Source organism: Oculina patagonica, chromosome 2 (genome assembly GCF_052425735.1).
Source record: "Oculina patagonica isolate OP01 chromosome 2, crgOcupat, whole genome shotgun sequence".
NCBI lineage: Eukaryota > Metazoa > Cnidaria > Anthozoa > Scleractinia > Oculinidae > Oculina > Oculina patagonica.
In genome coordinates, this window is record NC_135759.1 from 10,674,273 (window position 1) to 10,702,052 (window position 27,780).

General features: G+C 39.2%; 1 protein-coding gene across 1 annotated transcript; it reads right to left on the minus strand.

Annotated features, from left to right (window-relative positions):
- Positions 1-332: 332 nt before the first annotated feature.
- LOC144643012 (cilia- and flagella-associated protein 43-like) lies at positions 333-27,751 on the minus strand. Its single transcript, XM_078502126.1, has 32 exons — positions 27,652-27,751; positions 26,015-26,271; positions 25,766-25,862; positions 24,841-25,008; positions 24,144-24,301; positions 22,260-22,487; positions 21,607-21,713; positions 21,100-21,231; positions 20,282-20,392; positions 19,866-19,946; positions 19,467-19,615; positions 17,172-17,275; positions 16,621-16,776; positions 15,686-15,867; positions 14,489-14,638; positions 13,776-13,917; positions 12,762-13,012; positions 12,484-12,687; positions 11,498-11,774; positions 9,630-9,811; positions 8,618-8,894; positions 7,603-7,952; positions 6,848-7,131; positions 6,199-6,430; positions 5,547-5,659; positions 4,709-4,775; positions 4,530-4,622; positions 4,083-4,156; positions 3,545-3,635; positions 2,612-2,692; positions 1,727-1,880; positions 333-773 (listed from the first exon to the last, which is right to left on the minus strand). Exons 1-32 carry the CDS (start codon positions 27,678-27,680, stop codon positions 604-606), a joined length of 5,151 nt encoding a protein of 1,716 aa, XP_078358252.1. The 5' UTR covers positions 27,681-27,751; the 3' UTR covers positions 333-603.
- Positions 27,752-27,780: the final 29 nt, after the last annotated feature.

The window sequence follows — 27,780 nt, forward strand, 5'->3', positions numbered from 1 at the left end:
TAAAGAACATCGAATCCAGTCCACCGCTAATCAGGAGTCTACGCAGTCGTATTTTCCGCCTTTATTGTGGCGTTTTAGTTGGCTAATGTGCTGATCTGAAAAAAGGTAAAATCCCTAAGAAATTAAGGAGAAGGGAGGGCGTGGTCGCAAGCCGAAAGTTATCATTTTGGCATGGCCCTGTGACAGTGGTTATGGTTGTGTGGAAACGACAGGTTCATTCACAGTGGCCATTAAGCATTCAGGAATTTTTAATTTCAGTGAATGTTTTCAATATTAGAATCTGCTGCAGACAAACAAAACAAGTAAATAAACATAATATAAACAATATGAAATACACTCTTTCAAGTTTATTTCAGCCTTGGTAGTTCTATATACATTTACATCAGGTAACAATGGTTGTCCACAAAAAAAATTAAAACTAAAAATGTTAAGAATTACACACGTGGCACGAATTTCAGTTTGAAAATACCGTACGTGTAAACCGATGTCACAATGCAATTAAATACAGTATTTCTGATAAAATGACAAGTGCTCGTTTAAACTCAATACTACATGTCCTCTGCACCTCTTGGGCTTGGCTCTATTTACAGTTCAAGCGAGCTTTTAATGTTCAATTTGCACAAGAGCTGGGAAGGTACGCATGCGTAGTCGTTCAACTTCTGCCCGCAGCACCGCCACCTCCTGCGCCTGCGCTTTGGCGAGGTCCACCAGCTTGCGCCGTGCCACAATGTCCTGCAGGCGACGCTCGGCTCCAGTGTCACTCCGACCAGCAGCTGTGTAAAAAAACAATTAAAAAAAACTTGTTTTACTTGTTTGACATTTCTTCATTCAGGTTGAGCGATTGCCCATTTCAGATCATGTATATATTTTATCTGTGTCTAAAAACGCACTGACATTGAAATATTGCAAACTCTGATAATAACCTCAGAGCTTATTTTTGTTCAAAAGGCTTTTTCTGGTGGGCTCGGAGGGGCTGATCATCGAACAGAATTCTCGTTTCAACATTGTTTGGGCTTATATTCAGAAGGAGACTTCCTCCTGCAACTTTTCAAATACGATATAACGATGCGAAACGCTAAGAAGCTCTACTGTAGTCTTGAAATAAGTTATAACGATAAAAACAATACACTCAAACAACGTCTGCCCTCGGACACGTAGGAGGTAAACAAATAGTCCTTTATATAACATCGGGGGCGTGGTGGCCTAATGGTTGCTGCGCTGTACTCCAGGTCGAGCGGTTCGGATTCGAGACCTGACGGGGCACTGCGCTGTGTTATCGGGCAAGACACTTGAAATTGCCATGATCTTTCACCTGTTAACGACTTCATTTTCACAGTCCCTCTCCCAACCAGTGTAGGAACGAGTACCGATGAATTTAATGCTGGGGGTGGGGGGTTACCTTGTGATGGACTAGCGTCGCTTCGTGCCATGGGAATCGGGATAAGCTCCTGCCTGATGGGCCACTAGGCTCGAACACAGTCTTTCTTTTTTACAAGATCATGGTTTGTATCAAGGGGGGATCTTATATTTTGATCGGAAGGCTTTTTTCCGTGTGAGATTTGTTGGATTATTTTCGAGAGCGCTTGTTATCGAACTTAAACAATACACATGTAGTAAGTAAACGATAGTTAAACAATACTTTGAACACAAAATCAAATTCCTTCAAGATGTGAAACCACCGAAGGAAGCAAATAAGAGTGACTGCAGCAAACAACACTGCACATACCATTTGCTTCATTGACGTTCCTTCGCTCGGCGACTGACAAGGCAAGTTCTTCTAAATCAGCGTCGAGCTGTTCATTGTCTTTTTCCTTGCGACGAATCAATCGCTTGATGTTCTTTATAGTATCCTTGCGGTCGTTTACATTACGATGATGCATCTGAACGATAAGCAAAAAGAAAACCGGGTAAGAACCACAATATACCACAAAAAGGGTTTACATCGGTGTGAGAACCTGTGAAATTTTTCTTTGTTTTCGAGCTACTGTTTTCTTGCTCGATATAGTTTTGAGGCTCTTTGTTGTCTTGGTCCTTCTTTGCTTTACGTCACTGCTGAGTTTCAGCACAGGTTCTTACACCGAAGATGAGCGCCGAAAAATCGCGATCAGATCGGTACAAACCTTTTATCTAATTAACAATTAAACTACGAGACCGCGAGTAGTCAACGAGGCGCAGCCAAGTTGACTATCGCTCAAAGAAAACGAGGGCGAATAGTCTTATTGTTTTAGTAGACACTCAAAAAGATTGCAGTCCATAACCGGCAAATTAAACGTATTTTCAAGCCAAAATTAAGAACAATTTTCCTTTTAAGAGCAACGCGCGTGAAATCGTCTTCTACCTTCTAGAATAATGGGAGAACTAATCAGATTAGCGAATTTCCAAAAGAACACGGCTGAGTTTCTACAAATAGGAAATAAACACAAGTTCTACACAAAACAGCTTTGTAAAAACAAACCGTAGACTCAAGACATTTCCAATTCACGTTTGTTTTCTATTTCTTACAATATCCTGTTTAAATTGTTTATAGTACTAACTGACGCAACCGCAGTTTTCATCTATGCCTTAGTGCTTTAAAAGCACTATCAACAATTCTTCTGAAGAAACCGCTGACCTTTTCTTGTAGCGTAAGAGTCTTCTCCAGAGTCTCAATCTCCTGCTGTTGTCGGGCTTGTTGGTCACCTTCCGAGAGGAACTGGGGCGAAAAACAAACAAACAAACATTACTTGAAGAGTTAGCACAAGCTGTCCCTATTTATGTATTTATTAAAACAGTCAGTGGAGACAAGTTTTTGGAAAATTGTCGATCGAATTTTGAAACAATTTCTTCAACCATGTGCGTTATAATTATAAATTTTTCTATAAATCTCAATTTCTTTCTATTCTTTTTTTATTTTTATTTTTTGTTTTCTTTTCCCCCGCTTAAACCCCCCTGGTTATAGGCCCATCTACCTGGGAACAAAAAAACAGCGGCATGCCCCCCTCTGCTGGATGACACTAGTTAACACTGCCGTGGCTCGTTTCGAAACGTTTTTTCATTCCGCTTATAAGCCACCCTGGATATAGGCCCCACCACCCATTAACCCCTTACGAAGTTGTATAAGCCCAGGGCTTATAACTGGGTTTTATGGTATTTGCTGTGTTTTTCGTTTGATCTTTCTCAACCATACACAGCTACCAACCCTATTTTACAACTGATAAGGTAACTTGTTCAATTTAACATTAACGTTACTGAAGTACGACTTATCCTTACTTTTCTTTATAGATCATCGCGAGAAGCAAGAAAAGAGAACGGGATTCTAAAGTTACTGAAGTTAGCAAGTGAAAAGTTACTTTTCTTTATCATTGCAATGCATTGCTTCAGTAGAATTTTCAAGGCACTAGTAAATTGCTGTTCTCGACAAATCCTCGTGAAGCAGCCGAAGAGTTTTTGACTGTCATGACCCAATCACAAGCCACACGACTACTCACGAACACAACACAACTATAGCCTGACGCAATAAGGACACGTCACCGTTGCTTAGCAACCTATCAGTATCTATTCTAACCTGTTGCAATTCCTTGGTGACTCTCAGTAACTGAATGTCACGAATCTTGGCCTGGAGATCCTCTGACTGCATATCCATCTTTTTGTGTTCCCTGCAAACGACGGCAATACTCTTATGGTTATTATATACTAGTAAATATTTACAGTTGAATCCCGATAACTCGAACCTTCAAAGGGAAATCAAAATGACCTGGCCCCGGTTGTTCAAAGCATGGATAACGCTATCCACCAGATAAATCACTATCCAGTGGATAACGTACTATGTTTCGTGAGCACCTATCCGCTGGATAGCAATTTATCCGGTGGATAGTGTTATTCACCCTTTGAAGAATCGGGGCCTGGAGGGGAATTGAAAAAGTTTCGAGTTAGCGGGAGGTCCGAGTTATGGGGATTCAACTGTACATCATAAATACTTACATACAAAGTAAATATTTACACTGCTGTGTCATATTGATCTACCAGCGACACGTCGACCGAAGAAATCTGAGCAAGCTATTTTTAGTGTGCGATTATCACATGGGATAAAAAATTGTGTTTACCATTCCAATCGATGGATTCCTTTCCTGAATTCTTTGCTGTCCTCCATGGTGGCAATTTTTCCTTTGCCGAGGGTCTATAGAACAGTAAGCATACGTCAAGAACAAGTTGAGATCTCAACAGAGCAAATCACACATTTGTATTAAACAACTCAGTTTCTCCTTGTAACAAGGTGAAATGGCGATCAAAAGAAGCTTCAAGTTAAAGCCGCGCTTTGAAAAATTTGAGGTGTGGACTAAATCCACTCAAGGTACTGGGGGTAACTTCTGTAACTAAAAGCTCACTTTTTGATATGGATGGAGTATGTCTTCATAGATTAAACCCTGTCCCGCTTTATTTCGCCAAAACACCGTTACTTTCAACAGAAAGGTGAATTAAATAATTAATATAGAATAGTAAGCAAGCAGACATCAACAACAAGACTGCAATAAGAAGCCAAGTGTTGTTACCGTTATTTGAGCATTAAGATCCTCCACAACTGAGCGGTGAATCAAAGCACTGTCTGTGTAGTCCGTGATGAAAGGGCCTGGAGATACCTCAACCTGAAATACAACAAAACAATTGTTACTTGTCGACTATGTAAAGAACCAAACCGAACGATAGTTTTTTAGATTATAGAAAGACCAACCTGTCCTTGTTTGAGCAACAACTGAACTTCCAAGTTGATATGAAACTTCATTTTCTCATCTCGCAACCTAAACAAGAATATAATAAGATGTTAATTATTGGGAATTGACTGGCAGAACGAGAATCAATTAACTGACGCGGACTTGGCAACAAGTACTCTTTTGTCAAAGTACAGAGTCGAATTCCGATAACTCGAACCTTCAAGGGAAATCGAAAAAGGCTCGAGATATCGGGAGTTCGAGTTATCCAGGGTAAAATTAGTAAGAAAATGACCTGAAAGGGAATCGAAAAAGGTTCGAGTTAGCGGGAGTTCGAGTTACTGAGGGTTCGAGTTATTGGGATTCAATTTAAAGAGGTCCCGAATGTTACTGTTCAATCAGAAAAAAGCTCGAGCTTTCCGAAAGTTATCACATAGCTTGCCGTAATGCAACCTGAAATCATGGAAAAAAGAATGCCTGATCGCAGGTTAGCCGTAATGGGGACAACTAGAGGTGACCAGTTCCTTTGACTGAAAAACATTTGCTTAATTGATGCAGTTGATGATGCGGATAGAAAGGTAAAACATTGATAAAAGGGGGAGCCACGGGATGTCTGCAATGGAACCAGGGACATATTACAAGGCAGACATCCCTGACAACAACAACAACCAAAGGGCTCCGCACACTAGAAAGATATAATTGCCTGACCTTTAATCAATTTTCACCTAACATGACTATCACTAAATGAACTCATCAGTTCGCATTTCTCCACATAGGTCAGTCGAGAATTAAGCGCTATTTGAAAAAAAAAATCATTATTAATGACTGGAAAGTAAATATCGATGGGAGTATCTTCTTTACCTCTGTAATTCCTGCAGAGTATGTTCCAGCCCTCTGTTGACTTTTTCATCCTCTTCTGTTCTTCTTTGCAGGAAGGAATTCATTTCAGCCAGTATCAGTGCCTTGGCTTTAACCTATAGCAGGAAAAAAGGAAAATATTACCAACGTGTTATAACTTCAAAACTGTTTCATGTCTTCTATTGATTCAGCTCTTGTGATTCACGTAAGTGCCCAGATCACAAGATCTATTCACATGCATGATGACAAGAGAAGCTTTATATTGATTTGCATGAGATATTCAGAGTCATACGAAGAAGTTTTCAATTTCGTTGAGCAGTCCTTACTCCCAAAGAAAAAAGAGAGGTTACGGAGTGACCAAGAAGGAGAGTTCACTAGAAGAACTGCCACGTCGGACATTTCACTCTAAGTTGTTATGGGAATTGGCCAAAAAGATTTCTCAAATTACAGTCAACTCTCGACGGTTTTAGAGAGGTGTCCGTCTTATAGTGAGTTTCGTTACAGTAAAATGACTGAATAACGGCAGGGACGGGACCAACACCAGGTGTCCGTCTTGTAGAGGTGTCCGTTAAGAGAGAGTTGACTGTACTGCTCATCATCACGTTCAATACCACAAGACTGTTGGGTAAACAGAGATTAAAATAAACAAACGTACTTGCTGTTCGCTCTCGACTTTCTGCCTCCTGGCTTGCACCAGTCTTTGCCAGACAGCGGGCTCAACCCCCTCAGGCATGTGCTGTTCATCATCCAGCTCGTCCATTGCTCGCTCCAGGCTCCTCATGGCAACAGAGTTAGTGCGCGAGGAGGACGGCCTGGGACCAAATGGGCTTCCACTCTCTGGGAGATCACCGTGTGATTCTGCGGCAGCCTTGAGCTGTTTCTGACCTCTGAGAAAAGAATAAAGAAAAGCATTTGCCACAAAAACAACGATCATTTCCGCGAATGCAAGAGCTCTAGGTTTCAGAACACATGCCTTTTAGGCATGGCCCGCTTACTTGCGCGGCCTACAGTTTGTGGTGTTGTAGCAGTGGAAATAGCCTAAGTTTAAAATACTTTTGACATAAGCTGATGACAAGGATTGGAAACCTACTCTGCTATGGCGTTATTTGATTGAATTAAACAAAACCGTAGACTGTGAAGTCTCTCTACTGTTTTTCGATTCCACCGGTCAAACAACCACGCCCACTCGTGGAATCGCAGTCTTGAGTATCTACCCCGTCTTACCCACCCTGAGTAGTTTCGTCACACTATACAAGAAAGCGTCTTCACGACCAAGCGACTCGGAAACACCGGGTTTTCCTCACCTAGGCCTTCGTTTAAACAGTTTATATAACTGTTCCACTGTATGTACATCTTGGTCAGCAAACTCTTTCTTGAAGGCTTTATCCAGCGCTTTATCTTCAGCTGACACGATCTCATACGAGTCACGGAAGTGATCCACCTCACGCTTGGCTTCAGCCAAGGCTCCAGCTGTCTGAGTCTTTCTTTCTCTCTTCTCGTTCATGCGGCGGGTGAGTTCAGCTTCCTGATTCTCCAGCTCCCCTTCAGTCAGTACGGACACCATCAAACGAAGGATCTTGAGATCTTCCTATGAGTATTATATCAAAAAAGTGATCAATATATGTCTTCTTGTCAAAATATCAATACAAAAGCCAAAGGTGTGAATTAGGAAAATCTAAACTGGTCAGTGAAAAAAAAAATAGTGAAATTATTGTAAAAGTTATTCTTCAACTTCTATTAACTAGTGCCAAACGAGTATTTTCCAGTAAGGAAAATTTGCAAACTTCGTCGACTTGAAAGAATTAAAAAGTCTGGTTCATCTGGTAGATTGAGAACAATTTTTCCTGTCATGTCAGAGAAAATATTGTTTATATCATTATGTAATAATATATAACAGAAAGGAATTCCAAAAAATAGTCTACCAAGGATTAAATTAAAAAAATGTTCAAGATTTGGGAAAGGAGAAAGGAATAAAAAATGACAAACTAAGGCTACATTGTTTAAGTTAACGCATCAGTGACGTGAAATCAATTATTGAACAAGAATAGCCAAAACCAACCTGATAAATAACCATCTCTGTCTTGACTTTCCTCTGAAACAGCTGGCTCAGTTTCTCGTCAAACGAGGCGGTCGCATCACTGATTCCACTCTGTAGTTTCTTGAGCTCAGTCTCCAGTGACTTGCGGTATTTTTCCCGGTCCTCCTGTAGCTGTTGTTTCTTTTTCTCAAAGTCCTTTGCGGCCTTCTGCTCTTCCTCGCTCCATTCCTCTTGAGGTTTGTTGGTGACGAACTCGGGTGGTACCAGATCTTTCTTCAGTTCGTCTTCAGGGTTGGCTTCTAGTCTTCCCTGCATCATCATCATCAACGCCCGCTCACGTGCATTGTCGCCTTTCTCAGCCAAGCGCCGCTCTAAGAAAGACGAAAGAAAATGAACACCGAAATTTAATTGTGTGTTTTATTTGTTATATGATTGGTTTAAAATCCTCGTGCAGAGTGAACACATCGTCCACTAAGCCAATCACATGCATACATTTTCCCGCACTTGCCACCCATGCGAAAAACGAGTTCTGATTGATCCACTAGACTACTTGTGGTGTAATGATGCTGATACCATTATGGTTTTAACATTAAAACAGTCAACAGAACAGCGAGGTATCCATTTTTTCAGAAATTGACATTGAAAGAATTCTCGCGCGCGCATGTAACGCGAAGACAACGTTTTGAAAACTTGAAAATTATCGCGACATTTCCAATAAAATCGACAAGTTCATAAATGTAAATTGAGCCATTTGGGGCGAAATATCCGACAAACTCGTCTGCTCCACTCAGCAAAAAGGGACTTTTTGAGCAGCCATTTGCGCGCAATTTCGCTCCGATTTTCCCTCTAATTCACCACTGAATTTTTAGTGTTATTGTGAAAACAAATCGACCACATTTTTCCATGGTCTAAAAACTTAGAGAACATAGAAATGACGCCATAAAATGTCCAAACTTTGCAGTAAAATTACTCGCTTGCGGCCTACCACCCGAAATGCAAGGGGTTTTTTTGGTCGAACGGATTTTTTGCTACAAACCTTCTTCGATCTTTGCTTGTTCCTCAAGTCGTAACTTCTCCTCAGGACTAAGATACTTCTCAAACGGTACTTCACCATCCTTCACTTCTAACAACAGTTCAGGTTTCTCATCCACACTCATCTCAGGTTCAAACACGTTCTCATCAATCTCCAGGTCACCTAGAATCTTCCTAATCCTGTCGTTCTTTTCTTTGACTCTTTTAATCTCCGCTTCTTTCTGCTTGAAAACTTCGTCGAATTCCTTGTTGAAAGCGACTTTGATTCTATAAATGGCGTCCTGGTGTGGGTTTAGAGAGAAAGCGTAAACAAGTTTGTAGCAAACTGCAACAGATACAGTTTTTGTAACAGCCATTTGTTAGACTAGGGTTGCTAGACTATAAATAAAAACAAAAATGTGGAACATTGACAATAATAGGGCAATAATCATTGTAGGTTCGATTCCAGTCGGGGACTCAGATTTTTTTCTTTGTCCCATGCTCGTGTCATTGTTGAACAATTCATCTTCATTAATCACTGTGTTATTGCACAAAAGACAAAAGTAAGGGCAGGGTTGCAAGGTACGTTACTTTTTCATAAATTTAAATGGAGCTGAACTCTACCTACTTGTTTTTTTTTTTTAATTGTAATGTTTGTTTTGTCAGTTAGACAAAACTATATTTTTTCCATGGCAAAGAATTTTGACGTCACAGCGACCTCAATTTGTTCATTATTTAGTACAGCATATACAAATTTGTTCTTAAAGTTTTTTCTAAACATTATTGGTACGAATGCGATAGAATACCAAAAGGGAATGTCTAAATAATTACGAGCCACCTTTAGTTGCTGTTTTCTAGAATTTGACTGAATTAAAGATAGAACGGAAGATAATTTTCAGTTTTTTACTGGATAGAATGGAAAAAATTGCAACTGGACACATAATTTTTCTTTACTCTTTCTAGACTAATTAATGTGAAGGCAAGAAAACATAGTGGCAGCTATTTGTTTAAGTTCAGTTTGTTGATATTATCTCTACCTGTAACAAAACAATTTGATTGAGTTTCTGCTGGACCGTGTGGAGCTGGAACTGACTCTGAAAAAGTTCATTTCCGCCACCATAAGCAGTGCCACGACTCCCGGATGTAGCAGGGTTATCCCCAGACTTCTCTCCTTCATCCTCAGCCAGAGCATCCTCGTCTTCAAACTCGTGACGTTCATCTGATTTTAAAAGAACAGAAATGAGCGACAAATATAACAGAAGAAACACAGGAGCTAGCCCAAATTATGAACTGATCAAAAAGGGTTAGTGGAAACTAAGAATATTTTATATCGTCGTAAAATTTGAATGAAGAAACGGCCAAAGGCAGCAAAATCTTGTGTTTTACAGTGTTTTGTACATGTAACGTTCAGATTCATACCAAAAGTTCGCCAAAAATTCACGAATCTTCAAGGACCAACGTCCAAACTTTGTTACATTACGCACCACAATCATCATCATATTTTCATATTGAAATGCTGGAGTGTTTGAGAGGATAACAAAATTCAAGGATTTTCAAACACCAAATTCACTTTCCAGGGTCTTTCCATGTCTTGGCTTTACGATTTTAAGGACTCCAGGGTGTCAAGTGACAAATGGCACTTAGAAAATAGGAAAATAGGAATGACAATGTCCAAAAAATAGGAAATAAATAGGAATTCTCACCCCAAAATAGGAAAAAATAGGAGGATTTCTTTGAGTTCTATCCTCTTAACACTCCCAACAGCAACTTTGTTTCACAACCCAACGCTTTAATATTTAACAGGCACAATGGCATACATCCACAATGTATTGCCGTATAAACAAATGTTACCAAGCACAACTCATCCTACAACAATTACCAGATTCCAAATTTCATTAGATACTTCACAAGATGCCTTTACTTTAAGTCATTAAGACCTTTAAAACTGTGAGAATGAAAAGCTAATTTTTTTACAAACCGAAACAATGTAATGTTCACTTTCACCAAATGTATGTCTTTCTTACAATAAAAGCCTGCAACCACGACTTTGAAAAATCAACAATCAAAAAGTCCAACACTATACTGTTTTGGGTCTTTTAGCAGATTGGGTAACCTTAGCTTTGCTCTCGTTTTTGGCAGCATTTGCTGTTGAGGACATGGCCTTTTCTAACAGTCTGTGCTGTTTGTCAGTCAACAGTTTTCTCTTTTGTCCTATTTTCTCCAAGCTTTGCATTACTTGGTCTCGCTTGGTCTTAGCAGTGTCAAGCATCATTGTGGCTACATTAACAGTTTGTTTGTTGACAGCTGTTGCTGAAAGGGCATCATTAGTTCATCAGCCGCTTTCAAGTCTGCTTTTACTACTTCTTCCTCTCGCATCAGAGTATCCTCACTATCTTGCATGCTATCAAAAGCACTGAGAAAGTCTGGGCACGAATTTCAGAAGAAAATCACTCATAAAGGCTTCAAAGCGGTCTTTTTTGACATGAAGTTTCAGTTTTTTGTAGAATTTATCAATTTTATTGACAATTTCATTTCAAATATTTCACAATGTTTCTGTGTACCTGTGAAAACCCTAAAAAATAGGAAAAAATAGGAATTTCATGAAAAAATAGGAGAAAATAGGAGGCAGGCCAAAAAATAGGAAAAAATAGGAACTTGAAACCCTGGGACTCAAGTTGCGCACGAAAACTGGCATAAGCAAGCTTTTTGAAACGGAGAGTAAGAATCTGAAGCTATCTAGGTACTTTTAGAAACATTAAACCAAACAACACTTGATAAACCGACTGCGAATTCGGAATGCGAGCGCATTCTTGGAGAGTTGCGAGATACTGTTAACTTCGCTGTTAGCTTTTTTCCTTTTCACTGATACTTCATTTGAAAGACCTACATTTGCTAAAACTCTTACCAACAAGCGGTGTGTTCCTGGCTGAAGTCGGACCAGACACCACATCCTTACTGGCCTCACACTCAGCCTGTTCAATCTTCCTCTGGTTACTGACATATTGTATCTCTTCCAGCTCAGCTTTAGTTCGCTCCTTCATCGGGTAGTTAGAGACTGACAGAGGAAGATGGAAGGCGTTTACTGATCGTCCCTTCACGACCATGGCATCCCAGCACTCTTTCTTGATCATGTCTCGTAAGTATTGGTTAGCAAGATTGGCCAGGTCTATCTCATCACGGACCTGTTGGATATAATAACCGGTAATAAACTAATAGGGTCAGGGCCGAAATGATATTTAGTATAAAGTTACCGAGTTCCTTCCACGCGCGTTGTCACGTTTTCGTCCAGCCTTTTCCTACTGTCTCTGTTAGTTTAGTGTGGTTAGATGACGACAAAACTCTAATATGATTAAACCGCTCGGCCTCTTTCTCTATAGATTACCATAGTTACAAACCAAGACAATAATCTTGGGAAGGTTGGAGATGAACGCTGTGATTTCAACAACTTTTGAATACATCTAATCTATAGGTACGCACAAAGTGTGTATGGGCCCCCCTCTCCCCATATCAATGTTGAAGTATTACTGAACATTATGATAGACAATATGGTGTGATTATTGGTATAATTCAACATTGAATGAGGGGGGAGGGGGGAGCGCAAACTAAGCCAACTTCCCAACATTTTTGACTGGGGTTGTAGATATACTAAGTATGTGAGAATATGGTTTGCCGGCGAGTCCTCGAACGACGGTCTCCCGCGTTTATAGGCGGACCTGATAAACACAACGCCAACCGAGAACCCGTCTGTAGTGAGAGGACAGCCATTAATTTCGTCACATATCAGTCGCTCACTCGACTCCACATAAGCAATTGGTTTATAATGCTACTTTCACTGTAATTGTTTAGCTTTTTATTCAATCTGGCTTAAGCTACAGATCTTTCAAATCAAACCTGTTTGATTTTCTCTTCTCCTTCTAACACCAGTTTTTGCCGCTGATCCACATCCAAGTTGTACTCGTGCCTGTCCATTCTTTCTAGTTCCGGTGCTTGTTGGTTGTCGCCCATCATCTGCAGCACGGTGTGACGTAATTCTTGGATCTCCTGACGTAACTTCCGCTTTATTTCGGCGAACTTTTTTGCCTCTTCACGTTGGGTCTGAAAAAGAATATAATGTTTAAATAAAACACTTAAAAGAACCTCTAGGGTAAAGATTATCGAGTTCTCCATACTTCACTGACAGCCTTCTCAAGCCACGTCGCGTCCTCTGAGGGGGTGGGGGTGGGGGTAGTGTAAATACCATCCTTGACAACCTTCTGTTGTTTCTCGCTCGCCTCAGTATTTGCCTTTTCAACTGGCGAGAGAGGTCTGGGTACGAAATCTACCCGCTGAGCCGCCAGACTATCCTCGTCCTTTCGTATAGTGGTCAGCAGTGAGGCCCGCGCACGCGCAGCCTCGATAGCCGCGGTCGCCTTGTTTCTACCTGAACGAACAAAAGGTAAAGTGCATCTGTTAGCACGAGGCTTGTTTCGTCAGCTATCGGACGGAACTGATCACCACAGTCTATGCACGTTACTTCACACTGCTTCACTACTACGTTACGTTACGTCTTACTCCATTTAGTCTTGCCAGCATCAGAAACCCTCTACAGAAGATTGGTTTGCCCACTATTGTCTCGGCTAATTGCGGAAACGTAGGAGTACCGTTCTACCAAATCAAACCACCACTGAAGGTATTTTAACCCCATGTCCGAAAATCTATCTTTTGATATACGTCACGTGTGATGATGACGTCACATCACGTGACAATTACATCATGATGTCAAAACAGCCGCTATTTTAGATCCGCCAATTTGGATTTCAAAACTTTTCCAAAACGTCAGAAAATCACCCAAAATTACGGAAAAGCACTCAAAAATCAATAAAACGGTTCCAAAAAACCTTAAAATGTGAAAATAATTGCATTTAAATTAATAGGAACACGCAAATTACAAATTTGGGGAAACATGCCTGTCAAAATGCCGTTGCCATGATAACGTCAAGTCCCCGACACAACAACCGATCCTACCAAATTATTTCCAAATAAATTTTAGATAAACTCGCAAAGTTTGGCAGCGTTTGGTTGAATCTTAAAAAAGTTATAAACGTTCAAAGTCAGTGTGGGCACTTTTCGCCCCCTCTCCCCCCCCCCCCCCCCGTCTGGATAGGGTTAATAGCTAACAATAGATGAAAGTGTCGTTATGTCACCTGTTGATGAGAAGTTCCACACCCAGCAAGCTAGCACTCCATCAGCCCCTGTACTCAGTAAACGCTGTGAGTCACCAGTGAAACACAAATGACTTGCTCCACCTCGCTTGTAATGATGCCCTGAGATGCGCAATGTACGGTCCTGCAAAGGCAGATATTTTACCTTACTGACTGACTAGGAGAGCTGTAAATGAACTTTTGTGCGAACTCCCTGACAAGCAGTTGATATCATACCTCCCTGACAAGCAGTTGATATCATACTCGCTTTCCGCTTGCTTTTAGTATAATGCGTACATAAATGGTTGATTTAAAGAGACTTGCATGTGTAGTATTACAGTTGGATTTTTAGTAAAAGGTTTCCACAACTTCAGTTCAAAATACATCAAAACTCGATCAAAGTATAGTCCTTCACTCTGCTCATGAGAGAGTTTTTATTACATAGTGGAACGGAGAGACTAATTCTATCTTCTAGTTGTCGACAAGTTCACAGCTTTCCGATTCATTATTTTGAGAGAAAGGAGACATAAACTGAAGCTTTTACACAAGATCAACGAATGAAGCTTTTCTGACGCACGTAAATATTTTGTAGATGAAATGGAGTCGTTAAATATTAATCTTGCTCCTTTTCAATACAGTTCCAAATTCGTAGGGCTAACACCACAATAAATCTATGAGAAACCCAAAGTGAAGCAAGAAATATAAACACGTCTTACCAGTGCACCAACAGCTCTAAGGAGAAGTTTTCCATCAGGTGAACAGCTGCCGAGCCACCTTAAATGTGGAGACAACGTGACATGTCCGCCATGCAGCTCATGACCAGGGAATGAACCAGATGGCTGCAGTTTGGAATCTGGTGGAACAGCCTGAAAACAAACAATCATTGTTATTACATGAACAGGTCAAAAGGCAGATACCTATAGTCGGTGTATGGAAGCCTCTGCCATTAAGGCTGAAAGGGCTCACCTAGATTTTCTCGCTAACGACAGCTTAAGTCACTGTCTAACATACCAAACTTAATTCTATGGCTTGACCCATACAGTCAATCAGAAGGTTGGAAAAAAAAAGGAGAAGCCACGAGCCAAGCGGCCCACACTGCCGGAGCTTATCCCGGTTTCCGTAGCATTAAGCGGCTAGGAATATTTCTACTCTCCCCTGAATGGGATGCTAGTCCATTGCAGGGTGCCCCCCCCCCCCCAGCATAATTTTATGTCGCCGGTACCCATTTATACACCTGGGCGGAGAGAGGCACTGTGAGAGTAAAGTGTCTTGCCCAAGAACACAACACAAGTGACCCCGGCCTTGGCTCGAACTCGGACCACTCGCTCCGGAGTCCGGCGCTCTAACCATTAGGCCACTGCGCCTTCCAAGGTTAGAAAGCCATTGTTTATTCGGCTACGTCCAATAGGCTGTACCAAAAAAGCGTTCACCCGCGATAGTGCGAAAGTATTAAGTTGGTGCTATGATTTGTGTATTTTTAGCCAAAATAAAATTTGAACTTTTCAAGGACTCTGACGAAACCCAAGGTCTTTTCAAGATTGTACAATCTTTGAGGAACATAGAAACAATTACACATAATTATTTAACAAAACTGTTGATACATTGTACATAAATGTTGTTTTACACGGGACAACTTGCAAGAACGAATTTTCGCGCAACAATGTTGGCAACACGTTGCAACTTTTTGACTTGGGTTCAAAAACTCGCAACATGTTGCCAAGTCAAAAGTTGCGCGAAAAATCGTCCCGGTACCATGTTGCACGGTGTTCGATTTTTCAAAACCGTTGTCGCAAGGTTGTCCCGTGTAACACCACCTTAACAGAATTATCTACAAGTGGACAATTGGACGAAGGGAAGCAGACAGGTATTATCACAAACGGAGAGAAAAACTGAGTAGTCTTAAGCCCTGTTACCTTGTCTTCTCCTGCACTAAGGGTAAGTCTGACCATCTCTTTTCTCGCATGTGCCACTGTTAAAGCAGTTTGTGGGCTGGTCAACACTAGACTGTAACACGGAGATGCCAAGTCGTGAATAGTCTTCTTCACCATTTCATCTCTGTACAGAAGAGTCTTGTTCAGAAATGCTTCCTTAGCTCCTGTTCAACAAAGAAAAAAAAGTTTAATAAAGGAGTTATATTGAGATTTTAATTGCCCGGACACACGCTGTGACATTTTGTAAACTTAAAATTGTTGAGGTGGAGATTTCATAACCAGAAGGTTGCAGAAAATAGCTAATATTTTTTTTCATTTGCGCGCAATGTTAAGGATAGTGGGCCGCATTGAAATTCTTGTGTTATAGAGGTAAACGTGGCTCAAATTGAAATTGCAATCTCGTTCTACTTCCGCAACAACAATTTCCATTAAAATTAATCCACAGGATTGTCATCACAAAGAAAGTACTCTTCAGATATGGGATCTACACAGACGGTGATTGCACATATTGCGATGAAACTAACTGATTTTATAAATCACACCTCCATTAATAGCAAATTTATTAGAACCTTCGCTTGAAATCTCATTGATCGGTTTAATAATCTTAGTGGTTCCAACTTTTAACCAGAAACCAGATAGGAAGGAAATTCTCTTTTCAATCTGTAAATACCAAAACACCCTGGTGCTTGAGAGAAAATTAAATTACCGGTACACCCTCCTTGACCTTTTCATGAAATACCACGTGTATGCGAGTAAACTAAACAACGGTTCACTTTGCCTGACTGACTTAACTAACAAACTCAATTTGTAATACAAAGTGAAAAACTTGACGCATTGACTCTCCTGTGGCATATTTGAGAATATATACATTATGATTATTTGGGAGGCGCAGTGGCCTAATTGTTAACTGAACATACCATTCAAAATGTCTGTGGTGATTTCAAATTCCAGTAGTTTTGTTGCGAATTGTTTGTTATCACTTGTACGATACGCCACTGCAATCTTCCAAGGTCCTTGGCCATCTTTTTCACGAGCATTGAAAGTAGTTATTGAGCACACTGTGCCTTGCAGATCTTTATTGACAAGAAAACAAGAAGTCAATAATTAACATCATTTTATAGTTAGGCGTTTAGAGAGGAAGCCACATGGTTTTCACGCGGGCCCTCTATCCAGGTCGAAATGAAATATGGAATTGTTGATTTTTTCGGGAAGAGGAAAACCAGAGTACCTGAAGAAAAACCCTCAGAGCAAGGCGAGAACCAACAACAAACTCAACCCACATATGGCACCTGGCCGGGATTTCTAACGAACATATATAGGATCGTCCAGCTACCAACCCACCCAAAACCCCTAATAAGCCCCAGGCTTGCATCAACCCAGGGTATATCTGGTATTTTTCGGCATGGGTTATAGGCAAGAAAAAAGTAACAACTTAGAATTGAACTAAGAAATGGCACTCAGTGTTTACCTAAATGTCCAAGAACCTTGAAGTTGTTGCTAACTCTTGCATCACACACAAACACATGACCATCATTAGAGCCTGTCACATACATCTGACCACCCCAGTCATAACTACAAAGAAAAGTGAAACAAAAAGGATTAACATGAGGACAACCAAAGAAGATAACATCATTGGATTGAATATCAGTTTTAGGCAGATCTTCGTTTCATCTTCGTTCGTTTTTTTTTCCGTGAGATGTGGTCAAATAATGCCAAAATTAAGAAATTACAGATATTTTCTGTAATGTTTACGAGTTTTGTGTTCAATTTGATCACGCTAATTTTGGTCAATTTCGGATCTTCGCTTCAATCTTCAGATCTTCGTTTTTCCGTGGTGATCTTTGCCTCTTCAATTACACCAGAAATACCCATAGAGAGGCTCAAAATTTAAGCCCAGACAAAAGAAAAATCTGAAAAATCCAGGTTCAGATAATCAATGTTCATATTTATGAAGAATGGTATGATCTGATAATTTTATGCAGAAACATATTATTGTATACTGACTGTAGGATAACTGGAGATTACAGTAACTAAAGCCGGATTTGAAGTAGGTGGCGGCCCTTGTGCAGCATGCTACCCATCCCCTTAATGGGAGCTGCATGAACTTAAGCTGGTGACTCATAACAGCTTAGCAGTCAGCTGAGCTCCAGCAGGTGCTGGAGCCCTTGATAACACGTGCACAGCAGTCACTCAAACCAGGAGCCCATCAACTGGAGCCTTCATCTCCCATACTAACCCTTGGAGTCAACCCTTTCCCGTATTAATTTATTTTTAGAACTAATCTCCTGGGGTCTCGCGCGGGAGATTTCGCACCTCTGTCAATCATTTGTCGCATTCCGCTGTGGCTACGCAAGCTGTGATATCTAAAACAATAGCGAAACAAGACAATGAAGGAAAGACTGCAGAATGTTGTTACTTGTCGTCCTCTAAATTCAGTATTTCTTCGAAGGAAGACATCAAGTAATGCTATGACTAAAAACTGCGGAATTTTGTACAGGTCTGTCAAAAAAGTAAGAACAATTATTCGAATCGAAAGGCGCCGAGACCGATCGGTCAATATTATTTGCCGTGTAATTCTTCCGATAAGAAGGCAGCTTGATAAAAGGTTGATCGATTCTAATCGTTGTTGTGAACAATAAATTTTACTGGGTTGTAAACATTCACACTAAACGGAGGTATCAATGGTATAAATTTATAAACAAGGTACGCACTTTGGCCTGTACCAACACATTGCAAATCAAATTCTACAAGGCATTCAAAACTCTGAGTGACAATAATTCAGACAAGCGCTAGCTTGTGAACCCTTCGTGGCGAAGACACTAGACAAACATTAGAATAAAAATCTAAACAGCCGTTCCGGCTAAACGGCCCATTCGGCTTTAGATAGTACAGGCATAGAGTTCTCTTTGGAAACATACAAAGCGAAAGAAATGTACGGGGATTAAAATAAGCGGATCACACGGTCTCTAACCGAAGAAAGATGTAACATTCAGGCCGTTGGCCTGTACGCGTATATTTTTAAAATTGTAAGATGCGCAATATCTCACCTCTGCAACAGCGACTCAACGATCTCTACCATAATTCCAGTTGCAACTTTAGAAGAAACAAACACATATCATTTTCCTGAGGTTTTATTCGAAGCATGATGATCTTATATTGGCTGGATCTTGGCGCATACGGATAGTCAAAATGTACATCGAAGTCATCACGTTTGTAGTGTTCGTCGCCTAATCAAAGAACACGCGTTTGCCAGAGCTCGGCCCATATTAAATTATTTCTGCTTTCGTTCGGGAATAGATCTTACAAATCCAGCGTCAAATCTCACAGTACTGTTTACGTTTAACACTGCATGTAATAAGTCCGTGCAAACCAGAAATCGGTAAGATTCAAACAAGCAACTGAAGCAATTACATATTTCCGATCAACGGCATGACGGCTAAACTGACTTCATTTTCAAGGACAAAAAAGTGGTTTATTAATTAACTTTTATTTGTTATTCATTCACGAGTAAACCAGGCTCTCTCGGCTGTAAAATCAAGAAAGAAGCAAAGTTATAAAGGAAAACGGACAGGGAATGTGCGTACGACATTGGCCGCCATTTTTTTTTACATCGTCGCCCTAGCTACGCTGCATGTGGTCTGACCACAGGAGCAATGTTTTCGCGGGAAATGTGTTTCTAAAAATAAAAATATACGGGAAAGGGTTGACTCAAGGGTACAGTACGTATGGAGGCTCCAGTTGATGGGCTCCTGCTCAAACACACCTTAGCTGTAGAACAGGACCATGGTGAAGGTGACTTCTGTAAATAAGGCGTGGCTTCTCTACATCAGTCATCTCTACAAAGTACACATGGCCAGTCATGGAACCAATAGCCACTGTACTGGAGGATGGACTGCACTGCATACATGAAGCCTGTAGATCAAAGAAGACATGGCTTGATATAACTTACAAGGATCATAGTGATGCTGATACAGACGTGAAAATTATGGGCTTTTCTATTTTTTCTGGTTAAAATAATTTCTCTTTATTGTTATGATTATTGTTTCCAACATGATGCAAATAAACACATTGCAAGGCTTTTAAACTAGATCTTTTATTTTAACAGTCTGAGTCAGTGCAAAATGTCAATGTAGATTATTGTAAATTTTCTAATAAACTGTACCTGACAATCCAAGTTGATTTTGCTGACAAGACTGCTAGTTTGAATATCCCACACTTCTAACAGGCCATCTGCTTTACAACTCTGAAAACAGGTAAGATGAATAAGTTCATAATAAAGATGCTACTCTTTAGAGACCTACACATTTCTATATAATATATCAAATAAAAGTGAATTAGTCTAAAAGGAGGGAAAATTAATATGACACATAACCAAAGGGGTTTCATTCAAATGTCCAAACTTTTTCACCCATCTTACAAGTTTTTTTTTTTGCAGCCTTGAATTTTAATCACATACTTTATGTCAAATGTAATAACTATAGCTACACGTAGGAGTACTTTAACAAAGACAATATCATTTATAAAACATGTATGATTGTACAGATTTCTTAAGTGTTGCTATTTGAAAGAACATCTAACCACACAGTACTGAGTTCCTGCCATAAGACAATCAATTCCAACAAACTCAGCATTATGAACATCAAACAGCTCTGACACAGAACCCTCAGAATCATACAGATGGACAGATCCCTGAAAAAATAATAATGTTATGAATGAGCTATAAAATCATATTTATTTAATTAGTTTAACTAACTTTTGGTTTTACCCATCAGGCAGTCGAAAAGTATGATTTCTCTTTGTGATCAGAAAAATTCTGATCAAGAGGAGAAATCATACCTTTTGACTTAAAATTTTATAACTGTATGATGTTTGCAAGCTCCTCAATTAACAGGCCATTAAGCTACCATGCCTCCCCTTGTGCATGTTGACTTAAAGTCATACCAGACAATCATTCAACTTGTTTAATAACTGACTATAAAACTTTGGTTAAAGATGTGCATATGTTGTAGTTTAAAATGAATTTCAGGTTAAATTATTTCTAACTAGTTTGATTTGTATTCTTCCTTGTTCCAAATTAATTTTATTACCATAACTGTTAACAAAAAAAATGCAAATCAAACTAGTTTGAAATCATTTTGACCTGAAAATCATTTCGAACTACAACACATACATGTACTCTATCTGGCATCAGCTATATTTCTACATTACCTTACCTGCTGCAAACATGAAACTGAGTTGTTTTATAGCTTAGTTCACACAAACTTTTCAAGTTCTCCCAAACTTGCTATTATGTTTGCACCAGGCTGTATATCAAGGAAGGGATGAACTGTCTATTTTCATACTGCACTTACAGGTGTAAATATCACTTACTTTACTCTTAGATGTAGTTCTCATACCTTAGAGCTGCCAAGAGCCATCGTACGATAGTTTGGTGACCAGTTAAGACTAGTCACTGCACAACCAATGTCTATCTGCTCCAGAACTTTAGGCTCAGAGGTTGATATGTCCAAGCACCTTAATAATCCATTCTGTAAGAGATCAAATCCACTTCAAAATCAAATGCAAATCAGATAAAGAGCTCTGAAAATAAGTTCAATAATTTGAGAAATGCATAAAAGGAGATGAGCTTGGATCATCACTATATAATTTGAACTTAGTATTGCTTAACAAAGTTGGGGGATCTCTGGAAAGTAAATTATGGCAAATATAAACAACTCAAACAACAAATAATAACATGTGGCACCCTGAATTATTTTTCAAATCTCATTATGAAATATTTTTACTGAGTTCTGGTCAATTGGCCAGCAACTCTCCTTTGGAGATTTCTCCTTGATGATCATATCTGCTGTAACTTGAATGTTAATACATTAATAAAGAGGACTTGTAGTCTGATCATAACAGACCTGGCCAGCCACATAAAGTCCTTTCTTGTGCAAGGCAAGACAATCTGCCGAGCCTGGTCCTACATCAACTGCTTCAGTTTCCTTGGGCTTCTCTTCATTATCAGGTACTGCATATAACAAGAAAAATAATTAATGAATTAAAAATCTTTCAACATACACTGTAATTCCACAGTCTTCATTTGTACACATACTGCAAACATGAGAGAACAAGTATTGGGGGGGGTGAGACTAAAAACTTCATGCTCATCAAAACTTAAAATTAAGTGTACATCACTTAGTACTCTCCATGTGTTACAAATTGGGTCTTGGCAAATGAAACTGTTGATAATCCTTACTATGAAATAATTGTCATATGTCGTATACTGATATTACATGTACTGGTACATGTAGTTGATTTTTTATTGAACACAATAAAAACACATTAAACACATTAAAACATTAAAACACATTAAAAACAGAGTCGAGAGAAGAAGGAATATTCTAAAATAATAATTTAGAAAATATGAATTTGACCATATTTTAGCAGATTATTTCCTTTTGAAAGAAAAATTTTTACAACAATATAAATGAGGCGCACAATACTTTTTCCAATGAAAATTAAAAAAGGAAAGGAAACTGAATTGCAAAAAACCCTGGCCAATAAATAATATTACCTTGGTCTTCTTCAGTTTCTGCTATAGATTCCATAGTTGTCTTTCTCAACAGAGATAAAGTCTCTGTTCTGTCCCGTTCTGATTCCTGAACACTTGGGTTTAATACAATGGTAACTCGATTGGTTTCCGTGTCAACACAAATGACCTGACCTCCTTTACAGCCACAGTACAATTTACTGTCTGGTGTCCAGCAGTGGCTGATGGGCTGATACCTCTCCTTTTTCTCGCCTGCAACAGAAAGAGTATTCAGAATGATCTGAGTTTGTATCAACAGTACTTACAGAGTATTCAATTATGGAAGAACAAGAGAGGCTACTCATTAGCAACAGTGTAGGTCTACAATGTACCTATGCTCACTGTTAGTAGTAAACATACATATGCAGGTTTTCCATTGACAGTAATTGGCCTTAACTATAATTTTTTCAAAGCAAGGGGTCGTGGGTCTCTGACGGTGTGTTTCTTTGGGAAAATCCAAATCCGGATTCTTGTATTCAAAAATGGATTTTGCGTTTCTTTACCTATATCTGAAAATGAATTAATAGATCTCGGATCAATGATCTGAAGAATCCACACTCAGGTGGATACATCAGATCATATCTAAATCTGGATTTTTAGGATTCATGATCCATGCTTTTCTTTGGGAAAGGATTCGAAAAAAGTACATTGGCCCAGCAGTCTTTGCTGTGAAAATACAGCTTCACTCTTTGTAAACACTGTCATACGGTAAGTTTTTAGGCGCTTATTTCGATCAAAATACAAAAATAATTTACGATAAAAGGAAATGGTTGCTTGATCAGTATGAAGTCCAGTGTCATTTTAAACTGGATAAAGGTTTTCTAGAACAGCCACCGTGTGCCTACAGAAGTTGTATCCTTTTGAAATTGTCACGAGTGAAGTTTGCATTGATCATTTTGCAAACATTCTTTGCTCTCAGATGCGTTCTCGCTTGATGCTTAAGAAGAACTATTTCGACGTGTGATTTTTGGGAAATATTTTGTATGCTGAAATGATTTTTGCTAGGATACATTCAATGGAAAATAAATTTGTGCTGATATTTCATGTTCTGCATGAAATGTGTTTATGGGGTTGTCATGGCAAAAACTCCATTTTCGAATTCTCCGTTTCTTTGGGAGCAAAGCATCCGTGTGATCTGAGATCAATGATCCAATTTTGGATTTTCCCAAAGAAACGCACCCTGAGTTAAAAATTTTGTCGTCCCTATGCTAGCTTTTTGGTTGGATTCCCCACCAATAAAGAATTTTCATTGACAAGTGTTTCCAAACACAAATGTTTTTTCAATCAACACAGTCATGTTTTATTCTCCTCAAAGTATTTTGGTCTGCAAGAAGATTTTGGCAGTTATTCAAGATGATCTGAAACAAAATTATATCCAATTGATGAAAAAAAAATCCTGTGTAGGGGTATCAAATGGTCTTTGTGAGCATGTGAGCAGAGCGAGCAACGAGCACTATTCAAAAAGCTACCTCCACTAAAAACCGAGCATGCGAGCATTTGTAAAAATATGCAAGCACGAGCAAACGAGCACCCACTAAAATTTTGCAAGCATTCCAAGCAGAAGCGAAATTTTGCGAGCACTGCAAAATTGGGATGGACCATTCATTACCCCTCTGTGTGCTGCATGGCCATTGTACTTATATAAACAAAAATAATAATTATTAAAATTCTCACATCCGAGTATTAAGTGCCATATTGTCTTAATAGTTCCAACGTAAATCAACTTGACTTTTCCACTGATGAAGGGCTAGGCCCAAAACATAAGGAACTTTTTAAACAATATATGGCACTTAATATTCAGATGTGAGAACTTTGATTACTTTTCTAAACTACATTCAGTAAATTGTACTGTGGAGACACAATACCAACCTGGTTCATAATCCTTGACAGCCTCTCCAATTAATCCAGCAATAGCTGCTTTAGTAATTCTATATCCTTCAGGATGGCTCATACGACTAACAGACAGCCCCAAGTCCTCAAATTCATCGTCTTCTAGACTGCCATCAGCTTGAGGGAGCCTTAGAGAACTACAACATAACAATGATGCGTCAGTTTAAAAGCACTTGAATGAAATCCCAATTTTCTTAGAACCTCCAAGGCAAACAAATATTGGTTTAATGGAAGTTGAAGAAATTGGGATAACCAGTAAAATTGCAGTGTTTAACTTAGTAAAGTAAATTGAAGGAAAATGACTTTTGGTTCAAGTAATCTGAGGGTTGAAGAAATTAAGCATTTGAGAAATCAAAAAAAAAAACAAAGTCTATTAGAGGTGCAGTGGCCAAAGGGTAAGTGTGCCTGGACTTTGGATTGAGCAGTCTGGGTACAAGCCCTGGCCGGGGCACTGCGTTGTGTTCTTAGGTAAGACACTTTACTCTCCTAGTGCCTCTCTCCACCCAGGTGTATTATAAATGGGTACTAGCAAATTTACTGCTGGGGATGAACCCTGCAATGGACTAGAATCCCATAACTGGGATAAGCTCTGACCTAATGACGAGCTTCATGCAACCCTTAAGAAACAAACCAAAACACTAAATTATGTAGTAAAATCATCTGGAAAAATACCGACCTTGAGACTAAGGAGTACTTGGTGTTCAGCTGGCCAATATTCCACAGTGTTAATACGTCACTTGACACAGTACACAGCTGACGCCAGTTTGTTGGATTGAATGACAAGCCAGAACACAAATGCCTTCCCACATCAATTAAGCACAGCTTCACATTGTCAAACCAGTTCCTGAAATTTTTAACAATCCATGGTCAATTTTAAACTAGTAAATAAAATATAAGATAGCCTAATTTACATCCTAGATACATTCTTGACAGCTAGATGAGTTAATGGTGTCATATTTTACTTCTAACAAAACCAGTATTTACTTTTGTTATTACAAAGAACAAAAGCAAGATCATTTATACCAAGACATATATATATATAATTGTACCAGATATTAAATGTGTAGTTCCATAAACAATATTGTTATCCATACTTCCCCCGCGGAAAGGATTTTTCCTAAGACCCCCACCCTCTGGAAATATTTCCAATAAATCTTCAAACATTTCCTTAAAGTTTTTGGCCTTTGAGACGCCTACCACCCCCAGGAATTTTCAATCCCTTCTGTGGGGAGTATGAACATTTTCTGGAACCACACAATACAATTTATTGTGAAGAAAGCATGCAACTCATGCTGACAGCAAATGCAGGAAAAAAAAAACTTTTTTGTGCAAATTATTGCAATTTCTTTACTAACAGGGTGAACCATAGGCTTGTTTTCTAACCGTTTTGTGAGCCCGCGTTCCTCGCCCCACACCACCTTTGGGAGGAGGATGAAACACCGGACTCCCAAAACAACTGGAATTGACTTGAGCCAAGTGTCAATATCTGATATTTACACTGTTTAACATGACAGACAACACAGAGATTTTGATAATAATTTCGAATACATACACATGTATTTAAAACTTGTGAGAAACTTACAAAACAGTTTAAACCTTACCAGACAGTTAGTTGAAAGTCTGGAATGCCTGAATGTGTTGCTAGAATGGTACTGTTGTTTGCAAATGCAATACAGGAATAACTTAGCCTTGCACCACCTAAAGCACACCAAAAAATACATAAGTACTGTAGTGTACTAGTACCGGTAACTTATAACAATACATAAAAATAAAATTAATATCTAAGAAAAGGAAATAAAGATCAACAGTAGGACATACATGTAAGTTACAAAAAATATCATTAATCTCACCTTCTAGAATTGCACGTGGTCTTGAGAAGTCAGGAAAGACATAGACAAACAGCCTGGGACTGACTTTCAACTCGGCAAAAGCAACATTACTATAGTTAGAATTCACAGCAAAAGCACCAACTCCATCTCCAGGACTTGAAAGCACTGACTCTCTCTTATCTTTTGTATTTACAAACTTTATGTGGTTTCCACACACAAAGCAGACTGTGTCTCTGTTAACAAATAAGGCTGGGGAGCCATTGTATCCCTGAGCCCACCTAGTTGAATTAAAATGGTAAAAGGACATAACATAACAAGTTGATGTAACAATTAAATTAGTGCATATTATTGACCAGTCAATATGTGTCTTCCTTTTTCCCAAAAACTTAAACATTTTACTTGGAAATCAAATTGAATACTGGGAGTATTACACTCACTTTCAGTGTTTGGGGTCATGAATGGTCTATCACAATTTTGCAGTGCTCACAAAATTAGGCTTCTGCTCGCAATGCTCGCAAAATCTTAGTGAGTGCTCATTTGCTCGTGGTCGCAAATTTTTACAAGTGCTCGCGTGCTCGGTTTTTAGTGGAGGTAGCTTTTTTGAAAAGTGCTCGTTACTCGCAAGGCTAACTTTTGTCAATGCTTGTGCTTGCAGAGAAAAACGCTCTGCTCACATGCTTGTGAATGCTCGCAAAGACCATTCGATACCCGTAGTGTTACATGCATACCAGCTGCTGCTATCTTTCTACATCTATCTTTCAACATCGTCTTTTGATGTGCTGTTTGAAATGAGCCAATCAAAACCAATGCATACCAGTGTTGGTTTCATGCAAATGAGCCCACAAGTTCAGAAGGTCATGATAGTGGGTTGTGATTGGTAGATTTGGATTTGTTTTGCTTGTTTAGAATATCGAAAGATGGATGTCGTTAGAAAGCCACTGTGCACATAACACTGAAAGTTGGTGTAATGGGATAGCTCTAGATCTGGAAAGTTCAATATGGTACATGTACTATATACACAAAATTCAGTATCAATTATTATAAAGCCAAACTTGAGACCCTTGCAAATATATCAACAGCCTTAACAGTTTGTCAATTCAAGTCTTGCAGGGTTTAAATACAACAAACAAGTTACAAGCTGTGTATAAAGCTGGCACAATTGGCCAAATGATCAAACACAAACTGTTCATGTTCTGTACAACACCCAAACAAATACTCTAAAACATCACATCAGTTTTAACAACGCCACTACCATTTTGCTGAATTTATACTATAATTGTTGAAAATGCTTGCTGGCTTATAAACCATATTTAGAGGCAGATAAACTTCCACTAGCTGACATATATTAGCTCAATTTTACATCCCTGCTTGTATACGAGTTGTATTATATTCTTTGGAGAAAAATATGATAACGCTTTATCAAAATGACGGAGTTCCGTCATATCTGTCATAAATTTTGTATTTCATTTAGCTAGATGTACTTCTCTTTGACTGCAGCGGGCAACAGTTTAACGTCCCAGTACATTTTTATTATGACATGTCCCAAAATTATCCGTGCAACAATGTTATCACTTTGAAGGACATTTTTGGCTTCCTTGATTGATTTAGATGTATAACATTTTTCCAGGTACTTAGTAAAATATGTATATTTTTCTTACCCGAGTTCAAGAGTTCCAAACTGATCCATTTTTTAGGTCAAAACAAGCAAACTAGTAAACCTTCCACATATCTCCGCCATTTTCTATTTCCCTGCGTTGCTATGGACGCAACTCCGCTGGCCAATGCCA

Coding starts and splice junctions, on each gene's coding strand:
- LOC144643012 (XM_078502126.1), bottom strand. CDS start 27,680: ATGGATCAGTTTGGAACTCTTGAACTCGG. Junction 20,393..21,099: donor TGGCTCTTGGCAGCTCTAAG/GTATGAGAACTA, acceptor TTATTTTTTCAG/GGATCTGTCCATCTGTATGA. Junction 16,777..17,171: donor CAAGGTTCTTGGACATTTAG/GTAAACACTGAG, acceptor TTGTCAATAAAG/ATCTGCAAGGCACAGTGTGC.